This window comes from Oryzias melastigma, linkage group LG3 (genome assembly GCF_002922805.2).
Source record: "Oryzias melastigma strain HK-1 linkage group LG3, ASM292280v2, whole genome shotgun sequence".
Taxonomy (NCBI): Eukaryota; Metazoa; Chordata; class Actinopteri; order Beloniformes; family Adrianichthyidae; genus Oryzias; species Oryzias melastigma.
This window is the reverse complement of record NC_050514.1, coordinates 18951533-18962207: the sequence shown is the minus strand read 5'-3', so window position 1 is coordinate 18962207 and position 10675 is coordinate 18951533. Positions and strand designations below refer to the sequence as shown.

General features: G+C 38.9%; 2 protein-coding genes across 3 annotated transcripts in view; one reads left to right on the top strand and one right to left on the bottom strand.

Moving 5' to 3' along the window:
- Positions 1-3496, top strand: part of pigb (phosphatidylinositol glycan anchor biosynthesis, class B) — a 5345-nt gene extending 1849 nt beyond the window's left edge. Inside the window, exons 3-12 of the mRNA XM_024295669.1 lie at positions 609-726; positions 815-919; positions 1243-1373; positions 1447-1587; positions 1664-1715; positions 1783-1994; positions 2161-2225; positions 2307-2526; positions 3029-3206; positions 3270-3496. Of these exons, the coding sequence (XP_024151437.1) occupies positions 609-726; positions 815-919; positions 1243-1373; positions 1447-1587; positions 1664-1715; positions 1783-1994; positions 2161-2225; positions 2307-2526; positions 3029-3206; positions 3270-3383 (1336 nt within the window). The 3' untranslated portion in view covers positions 3384-3496. The remainder of the gene's footprint in view (positions 1-608; positions 727-814; positions 920-1242; positions 1374-1446; positions 1588-1663; positions 1716-1782; positions 1995-2160; positions 2226-2306; positions 2527-3028; positions 3207-3269) is intronic.
- ccpg1 (cell cycle progression 1) lies at positions 3345-9169 on the bottom strand. Of its 2 annotated transcripts, none has more exons than XM_024295667.2 (10): positions 8625-9169; positions 8123-8217; positions 7928-8042; positions 7605-7702; positions 7348-7531; positions 6276-6623; positions 5947-6062; positions 5662-5781; positions 4306-5528; positions 3345-4141 (listed from the first exon to the last, which is right to left on the bottom strand). In XM_024295667.2, exons 2-10 carry the CDS (start codon positions 8180-8182, stop codon positions 3949-3951), a joined length of 2457 nt encoding a protein of 818 aa, XP_024151435.1. In that variant the 5' UTR covers positions 8183-8217; positions 8625-9169; the 3' UTR covers positions 3345-3948. The 2 variants fall into 2 exon arrangements, with proteins under 2 accessions (XP_024151435.1, XP_024151436.1); XM_024295668.2 differs by having other exon boundaries at positions 8123-8207.
- Positions 9170-10675: the final 1506 nt, after the last annotated feature.

The following is a 10675-nucleotide window of genomic DNA, read 5'->3' as shown; positions in this document are numbered from 1 at the left end:
CGCCACTGTGCAAATCCATTCACATTTCAGCTTCATTAAGTTCAGCCCACTGTTGTTTTTCCACATCAAATTAAGACCAACAGAACATTATTAGAACATTATACCAAACTCTGGTCACACGTCTTTCCACACATTGAACTGCGATGACAGAATGGTAATTTTTTGTTGCATCACACGTCTGTTGTCTGCTGTGATGGATTTTATAATGGTATTGGTCAACTTGATTTGATTAAAAAATAACCTCAGACATTTCGATCTGGTTGGATTGTAAGAGTATAAATCAATTAATCGTTACACCCCTCGTCTAATTGGTTAATGCTCACAAAAGTGCAGCAACCTTCTGTATTTCTGTTGGAACTTTGAGACATGTATGCTTAATTTTGCCATGTCAAATGTTTGCTTTAAATTCTGATTCTTTTACTTTAATTAAACAAATGTCAACTCCAGCAACTGAGTAGAATTGAAGAGCATGCATGGACACAGGTGTCATACTTACTACAAAAAACAGCTAGTAACAATTAAAAAACAAACATGTTTGTCACAAAATTAGCAGTTTGCATGTTATATAATTGTGAGATTTTGTGCTATTATTACCTTAACTGCTGGACTTATGGGTATCTGACCTGGGAATGGAAAGCTGGAATAAGAGGATTTGTGTATCCTCTTTTCTATGCATGTCTGTACAAAATCCTACTCTTGTTAAACCACGACTCAGTTAATCTCCTGGTAAGTTTCTTTGTTTAACTATGAAGAAAAATGATTATATTTGTTAAGATAGACATTTATGAAATTTATTCATTTGCTGTTTCTGAAGATTTGGCTTCCAAGAGTCGCTCAAGCTCTTCTGGCAGCGTTTGCTGACACAAAATTCTTCTTTCTCATCCGATCGCTGGAAAACCACAACATGGCCAAATGGACAGTAAGTGAAAGTTCTTGAATTTGACTCTTTCAGTAAGCAGCAGCCTTTTGTCTTTTAGATTGTAATTAATAGTCTGCTGGAGTGTTCTCGATGAATCCAATGCTGATTTGAAATGTTAAAATATACACATATTTTTGTTGAGATCATTTAACTATTTTTTGGTATTCTTTGGTATTTTTTTTCCTTTTTTTAATATTTCACCCTCTAGTTTGGAGCCCTGACTTCATTGCATAGTTTTACAAACAAAGAAGTCTTGAGGAGGATCTGCAGTCAAAAGTTTACGGCTTCTCACCTTTAAGTCCTCATGTTGTTATGTCATCCAGTTTTTTTGCCACATGGTTTCCTGGTTCTCCTGGTTCTGCTGCACTCGGACTCTGACCAACAGCACCGAGACCACCCTCACTTGTTTGGCTCTTTGCTACTTTCCTCTGCCTGGATCCAAAACACACAGCAGGTGTCCTCATGTTCATGTTCGTTTGCACCAATATCTCAAGCTTGTTACTCATAAATTCTTTTTTTATTTTTAGTAAGAAGTACTTGGCCCTGGTGAGCTTGGCTGTGATAGTCCGACCAACGGCCCTGATTGTCTGGTTTCCTCTGTTGATGCATCATTTCTGGCAGGAGGAGCATAAACTGAGTCTCGTCACTCACAACTACATTCCTATCGGGTTTGTGTTTTCATCTTTACATTCAGCTGCTGATGCTCTTCTCAGCCTCATTGTGTGTCCGTGTTGTCACCATCAGGACATTTGCTCTTGTCATTTCTGCTCTGATCGACTGCATGTTCTACAAAAAGGTAAACCAATAACCCGACCGTGGCTACGGTGTTAGAAGTCGGATCTAACAGTATATCTTTCTTCCAGTGGACGCTGGTGCAATTCAACTTTCTCAAGCTCAACATCTTCCACGGTGTGGCTGATTTCTATGGCTCTCACCCCTGGCACTGGTACATCAGCCAGGGCTTTGCCGTGGTGATTGGACCACACCTTCCATTTTTTCTTCACGGATGTATTCTCGCCTTCAGAAAGTACAAAATCCTCCTGGCAGCAGTCGTCTGGACCATCGGGGTGTACAGGTGAGGCTCTCTTTACCTTTTGATGATATTATTGTTTTATTTTCTTGCATACTCAGAAAGTATATAATCATTTTCCATGTTTTTGAGGGTTATTGATTTTTTAAAACATTTTTATTGAAATTTAAATGCTTGAAAATGATAAATAAACATTATTCTCCCTCCTCAGTTTTCTTCCTCATAAGGAGTTCCGGTTCATCTACCCCGTCCTGCCTTTCTGTATGCTCTTCTGTGGTCAGTTCTTGGTTTAACCCTCTAAAGTCCAGCATGCGGCTGCTCCCAGAAGGATGCGCTCAGATGTTTGTCTTCCCACAGGAGCATCATTGACTCATCTGAAAGCTCATCGCCGAAGTGCGGCTGCTGTCCTGCTGGTGGCCAACCTGATTCCCGCTCTTTACACGGGCCTCATTCACCAGCGAGGAACTCTGGACGTCATGATCCACATACAGAAGCTTTGTGACGTTAAAGGCAACTCCACTCATGCTCAGCCAGATGTCCTCTTCCTCATGCCTTGCCACTCCACGCCCTTTTACAGGTACAGCATCGTTCAGCAGCTGCAGATGAGCTGCCCACAACAACACTTTGACTTCCTGTTTGAAGCAGAAGCCAGATCAGCTCACCAAGTAAATTGTACTCTGGAACAAATTTTAGTTTAATGATCTGAAGCAGCTCCTAGGTGGCCTGTTATGCCAGAAAGACTTTCTTCATTCACTGCAGTAGATAATGGCCAACTCAGAAAGTCTGGCTCCAAAAACGTGTTTTCCATCTGATGTTAAATTGAATACACTCTTTTTGTTGTATTTAAGACTTAACATTTGATATATTTGGGCCTAACCTTTTGAGCTGACTGTTAAATTCTATGTTTTGAACCTGTCCTAGCTTTATTCTTTTTAACGGAACAGATGGATTTCCTTGAAAATCTGGAAAAAAAAAACTTATTTAAGGAGTAGCTTGAAAACAATGTTGAAATGCCAGAATTTAACGAAAGCACAGAGAGAAAACCATTAAATAACAGATTTTTTTTTAAATCTCCTCAGTCACATCCACTGCCCACTAAAGATGAGGTTTCTGGAATGTCCTCCAGATCTCGGAGAGGAGGGATACTTTGATGAGGCCGACAGATTTTATGAAGACCCTCTGCTCTGGCTCAGAACGTCATTTCCATACAAATCCTCTCTGCCAACACATTTGGTTTTGTTCAACGTTTTGGAAAAGGTAACAAATAATTAATATATTGGTAAATAGATGTGACTTTTTCATGTTTTTTTTTTTTTGCAGGAAATCTCAGCATTTCTGCAGCGGAATGAATTTGTCAGAACTGCAGAGATATTTCACACTCACTTTCCAGAGGGAAAAGTTGGAGGAAGCATTTTTATTTATGAAAGGCACTGAAAAACACTGGAACAATTGTTGAGACCCTAAGCAACATGTTATCATTTTGCAGTTGAAATAAATATGCTTTTTTATATTTTTTGTGTCAAATAAAGACTCAAGAAAAAAAACGACTAGCGATGACATTTTTTTCCAGTTTCATTTTTACCATGTCAGCAAGAGGGAAATAAAATTGCAAGCTTCAGTCGAAACAACTTCAAGGTGGAATGATTCAAAACAGCATCTGATCAGAGAACTGCATCCTCAACAAACTCATTTAAATGAAGAAGGTTAAAACAATACACAATAGACACAAAGCCACAATACAGGTGGATATGTGAAGGTGCTTTCTTGGATTTTACAATTTGTAAACATGGCACTAATAGATTCCAAATGAATATCTGTAAAATCTTGAAGAGAATTGCAATGAATGCTTTTTTTTTTACTTACCAGAAATTACCATAAAACTCTCATGAGTAGCAGTAGCATACGCCTGTGCAACATTATAAAAAAAGTGACTTTGAAATTGGGGGGAGAAAAAAACCCAAAATATTGAAGCTTTGATGTTAAACTGGATGAGATGTTGTCAGTATTTGGGGTCAAACGGCATCGGGCCCAGTTCTATTTTAACATCGGTCAGATGTGGGTCTGTGCTTCGGCCTGCTCTCCTACATTTGCGGCCCCTGTGCTGCCGAGATCTGGCTTTGTGCTGCTTCCGCTGTTGGTGCCTCGCCCTCAGCTCCTCTTTGGTGTCCTCGTTGGGTCTTTCAAATGGACCGCTGTGGGGTGCAAAACACAAAACTGTTATGATGCACCCAAAACACTGACAAGATAAGTATAAAGTGCAGCATCTCTGGTTAAAAAGAAAAAAAAAACAAGAAGTGTAAACCCCCACCCCAGAAAGTCGGTGTTAACACAGTTTTTAGAACGACAGAAGTCTTACCGAGGGCTGAAACTCTTTGCATACGATTCTCTAAAGAAGTGTCTGTAGATGAAGTCATCAAGATCTCCAAACACATCCTCATCCAGGCTGTAGTGCTCCTGCATGTCTGTCAGATAGTCTTCAACTTCACTCACAAAGTCAGTGAACAACATCTGATCATGGATGAACACCCCGTTGTGGAAAAAGTTGCCTAAGAATGCGTCCAGCTCCTTCCAGTGGTGGAAGTGGTCCACCTCCTGCTGCAGATAGCTGCGGAGCAGCTGGTGGAATTCATCGGCCCTGATGGGCTCCGTGGCTTTGTTGAAAAGGCTCATGGACTCCTGGTAGGCACAGTCGAAGACCCCGGTGCATCCTTTCATCCTGGCTTGATGACTGCTGCTCGTTTGATCTTCGTGTGCTTTCCAGGTGGATTTTCGGGTGTTGTGAGGATAACTGTGGGATGTGTGCTCCCAAGAATCCTCTGAATTTTTGCCATTATTTTTCTTATAAAAACCTCGAGCTTTGTTAAGGAATGTCGATGCCGAATCCTTGAAGTGTCGGAAAGTTGATTTAACAGAATCAGAAAACTTCCTTAAATTCTCTTTAACAGCTTCTTTAGCTTTCTTGATCTGCTCCTTGTGGTGGTGGACAAATTCCTTGGTGGAGTTTTTCACAGCATCAAAGGTCTCTTTCACTTTCCCTGCCATGCCCGGTTTAGTTTTCTTCTGTTTGGACTCTCTGTCTCCTTTGACTCTTTCTTCTTTGGTTTCCACATAAAGCCTCTCAAACAGATCGGAGCGCTGCTGCTCGAAGCTGAGCTTCTTCTCCAGCTCCATCAGGTGGGACTGCAGTTCCTCCACATCTGCACCCGCTTCCTTTCCAGCTTCAGGGATGAGACTCCTCAGTTGACTCACCTCTTCCCTGAGCTCCTCTGTGACTCTCTTCTCCTTGTCAAACTTTAATCTCAGAATCTGTGCTTCAGCTTCCATGTTTTCATTGTGGATCTGGATGCCAACTGCCAGCTGCCTTTCGTCCTCCAGCTGCTCCTTCAGGCTCTGGTTTTCCAGCAGGAGAGAGTCGGCTCCAGCTGCTGCTGCTTCCAGATCCCTGACCTTGGAGCGCAGGTTTCCTAGCTCCTCCTGTAAGACGAACAAAGACTTTTCCCCGTCTTGAAGCCAGATCTTTAGCTGATGGTTGTCCTCTGCTGCCTGTTTCAGCAACAGTTTCAGCTCATCGTTCTTGGCCTTGGCGAGACAAGGGGAAAATCTTCAGTAGTTAACACAGAACACAGCATTTTGCATTGAACAATAAAGAAAGTGCATTTGTGTAGCTACATTTTTGACTGATAACTCACTTGAACATTAATATCAAGGTTACCTGTATGTGCTCCTGTTTTTTGATGAGTTCCTGGTTCTCTTTCTTTAATTTTTTAATAACTTCTGTGAGCAGCAACATGATTTGTTTCTCATCCAAGTTGTCATAGTCAGAGCCAATTATCTGGATGAGAGTGAGAAACAACAAAAATCTAATTATATTTTCCTAAATTATTAAACATCAAGCTTCAATACTTTTTTAAAAAGCAAACTTGTAACAAAACATTTATTCAAAAAACATAACAATAAGTGAAAATCATAGAAAAAGCCTGGTTGTGTTGTCACAGACCTGGTTTGACAAACTTTGATCTCCTGCATGTTGCTGAATCAGATCTCTCACACCGTCAAGCTCATTCACTTTGGTTTTATCCATAATTTTTTGCCTTTCCTGGATCTGGGATGTACCTGGAAGAATAGATATGAAATACAGCGGTGTATGATTGAACCCATGTTTGAGCTGAAGTTGTGTTCTCTCAATTTTTTTAACATCTCCGATAAAAACAATGATTTTCACAAAAATCAATAACCCAAATATAAGTGCAGAAAAAAATAGTAAAAATCTAAATGTTAGAATTAATAATTTGCGTTAAATCTTTTGAGTTGATTTGAGCTTCTTACCATAGAAGTGGCCAAAGCCCATGCTAATGGCTATGATGAGAGCAAGCAGGACACATTTGTTGAGGATGCTTCCGTCCCAGCTATGACCTAGATCATTTGCAGCAGCAGTCGGTTCAGCCTCTTCCTGCTCTTCTTCGTGCTCTTGTTCCTCTTCCTCTGGCCTCTCGTCCTTCTCATCAGCTGATCGTGATTCCAGTACGAGCGCCTCTTGTTCCTCGTCCTCTGGGTCTGTCACACCTGCTGTGTTTCTCCTCACCCTTCGTCTTCTTATCAGAACACCAGAGCTTCGTTCAGCCTCGTCCTCGCTGCTGCTGGAGTTAGTCACTGCTGGCTGCTGCACGGGGAAAACTACATATGGCGTGAAGAGATGCGGAGAAGAACAAAGTCAAAACAGTTTAACTGCAAAGGAAAATAATGCAATTTGAAGATCATATTTACATACTTCAAACATGCAGATACAAAACAAAGACATGTTCAGTTGTAATAATATTCTGCATTTGTGAGATGTGACTTCTTACACAATCAATTGAAAATGCTCTGTCACTATTATATCAACATGCACAATATCAATCAAGGAATTTATTTCTGTTTTAAAAGCTTAAAGTGAATTTGTCTTTAGAATAAAGTGAACAGAAATCAATTATTTCTTTCAAAATCATTTATATTTAATCATTTCATACTATGCATGTTGACTTTTCTGTGTTTCACTGTTGTTAGTTTTGGTAGTTTTTCACTTGCACAGCCTTTTTAGCTGCATTCTTTCAGCTAAAATCATTCAAACTTGTCAGAATTAGCCCGGAGTGCTGAGAAACAAGCATGGCGTCAACAGAATCACTCCAGTTTCAATCAATCCACCTGTAAGAGAGTGGCCTCCAGCAAATCGACTTCTCAGACGAAAGCTTAAGTTCATCAAACTCTGCGGGAAGTTCCACTGACTGAACAAAAAATCTGAGGAGAAATTCTTGTGTTGACTTTCTCTTTGTTGACATTTTGAGTCAGACTGGAATTACCAGTTTGTTCGAGAAAACATGAGAGCTGTTCGATGCAAATGAGTGTGTGGGACTGTGCGTACCAGTCTCTGCAGCTGCAGAAGTGAAGGCGTAGTGGCTGCTGCTGGACGTGCCGAGGTACAAGTCCTCATGTATGGGTGCTTCCTCCTCCGTATGCTCGTCCTCCTTCACATCTCCCAGTGTCACAATATCAGAAAGATCACTGGAGGATAACACAGGTTCCTTCCCTGCAGCCTCGCCTTCCACCTAAACAAGATATGTTCACATTAGTCTATAAAGGTGGGCACAACAACATAATAGTGAATGACTGGTGACGCACATCATTTTCAGGTGCTTTTGTGCTCAGACAGTACAGTGTTTTATCTACCACCTGTTCTTCCAGTGTGTCATGGAGGGACTGAGCAGTCTCAACTAAAGCTGAAGGACATGACAAAAAGACAAAACACAAAAACAAACATTTAACAGCATTTAAAAGTTTTCATTATACCTAAATATATTCATAATCTTATTAAAAGCTAGGCCTGTTTTGGAGCTAATATGAACACAATAATTTAAGAGGAGATACCATATGGTTACAACTTCTAGGTTTATGCTTTGTCATCGCCTGCAACTCTATTACACAACAATAATTATGATATTTACCCGGAGCTAAAGTTTGTGAGTCCAGCTGCAGTGGCTCTTCCAGTGTGGAGTGCTCTAACAGTTCAGCTCCAAATTCAGCAGTAGCCTCTGGCCCCAAAGTCTCAATATCTGAACCCTGTAAAAAATGTAAATAAAAAAACAAACATTACAACTATCTAATAAAAAGTTGTTTTAAACAAGTTTGTGATAGTTTACCTCATTGCTAATAATACTCCAGCCACAAGATGACTCTGTATCACTGGATGGTTCCGACATTTTTGTCAGCAATAAGCATGTGGGTCTGCAGAAGACTTCAATTAAAGATCAACATGTCACACACATGGGCATGTACAATGCATACAAAAGACAGCGACCTCTGGTGGTCACAGAGAAAAACTAGCAAATGATGCAAAGGAGCACGACATGAAAGTGAAAACAGCTTCCGCTGAGGTCTTGCACTTTCTCTAAAATGATTATACAACCAATTAATGAATTAATATATGTATTTGGGTTTTACCCGGGATAGGACTCAAGAGATAACCCGTTTTCAAGCTACTAACTTTATCTGAAATTACAGGTTTATGTCGAACACCACATATTTTGAAGCCATGACTCTACTATAACGTACAACTATACCCGCGTCGACAGTGCCGTTCAGATTTAATAACGCTATTTGAAGAAATATTGCATTAAAAAAACCAAAAATACAATAACTTACAAGAAACTACGGTGTGAATCCGCAAATCAGGCAGCTGTTTACAACCAGCTCAGCGGCTGTTGCAGTATGACCGGATGTGGCCGTTAAAAACACTGTAATTTCGTGGCTTCTGGGAAATGTAGTTTAATCAAAAGGGAGTTGTCTTTCTCCCAGGACACAGGAAACGACAACTCCCAAGCGTCAGCAGGGGATACAACATGTTTGGCGGGGTGACAAACCCACGTAAATAATAGACGGTCGAAAAAAAGAGTGCCTGTTGCAACCAGACTGTATATTGTTTTTACAGTCTATGGTTGCAACGGGTTGCACTATACTTCTAATGTTTTTTTGTTTTGTTTTTAATATTTTGTTCAAGATAAGGTTTTGCTTAAAAAACACTAACTAATGTAATTATGTGTTCTAAAGATAATCAATGATTATTACATATTGTGTGAATCTTAATGTTTACTGAAAATATATAAGAATTCTTTCAGAGAATGATTAATAAGCACTCTATCGTCACTTTAAAACTTGATCTCAATGTGTGTAATTATTTTTCTGCATCAATATGACATTGTATTTTGATGATAATCAATGAGTATTACATATCTGTTACATGGTGTATGATTGATGTTACCGTTTACTGAAATAATGTTTGATGAGATCAATCAATAGTCAACAAGCACTTCACTTTGCTATTAGGAATTTAACAAAAAAAGTAACCATTTAGCATAATTATGCAAAACAGTTAAATGAAGCAATTAAATAGGGTTGGGATTATATAAATTTGCTTCTTCCCACTCCTTTTCAAGCAATTAATCAAACTCTACTGACTTTAATTATTTATCACAAAAAATGAACGAACCAAATGTGACATAAGTATGTTTTATTTTTGTTTGTTTTCTATTTTCTAATCAGTGCATGTCATTGTTTCTGTAATGAGTTTGAAATAATTGCGTGTTTTGTCCTGTATTTTTCAATCTATGCTTGAAATCCATCAATCAATCAATCAATTAAACAATCAAGTTGTTTCTCATTGGACAGCAATTCTGTATGGTGTGGCATGAAACTTAAGTTTTGCCACTTCCTATTCAGCTTACTAATGTAATGAAGTTTCCTTTAGGATTGCTAGTAAAATTTACCCAGCTAATATGTACATTCAAATATAAAAATGTGATTGTAGAGCAGTTTTAGCAATTAATCTCCTTAGACAGTGGTTTATTTATTTTCAAACTGCTCACACGTTAAATTAGAGTAGAAGGTTTGTGATTTCATACATTTAATCTTTTTGGTCTTATAACAAGAAATTTGCAGAAGAATCCAGCTTGTTCTGGCTAAAATCCATCCATATATTAATGTAAATTCACTGGCATGAAACTAAGTTTTATTCCATTATTTTTGGAGAGTTCAAATAAAATCTTATCTTTTATTTTGAAAATACCCTGAACTTGTAATGTGCTCAGATTTTATTGTAAATCTGGTGAATATTTGACATTTTTCTTCTTCTTTTGTTTCTGTCTTTTATTTTACTTTTCTTTTTTTTTATTGTCAGGCAATGTCACTTTACCTCAGATGTTTACTCTGCAGAATCAATGTGCTCACTGCTATGTTAAACTTTTTAAGCAAACTGTTGTTTACTCTAGTTTTAAAAACAAAAACAAAAAAAGCTAAAATAGAACATAAAAAAGAAGCATTTCAATTATTTTTTGTGCTATATCAAGTAATATCAGTAGTTTTCATTATTTACTGATTTATATATTGATACCTCTAAACAAAGTTTGTTGTTGTTGTTGCTGTTCTGTGCACATGCTCAGATTGGTTATGCAAAACAATGTAAAGAGGAGCATTTACAGCCCTGGTGATGCATTTAAAAAATATATTGTAGAGCTTCTCTTAAATGTAGCCACGAGGGGGCCCAAGCCAGGGTCTCATTGTGCCGGTCCCAAGCCTGGATAAATACAGAGGGTTGTGTCAGGAAGGGCATCCGACATAAAATCTTGCCAAATCAAATATGCGAATCAGACCTATGAAATCCATACCGGATCGATCGGGGCCCGGGTTAGTTAGAGTGG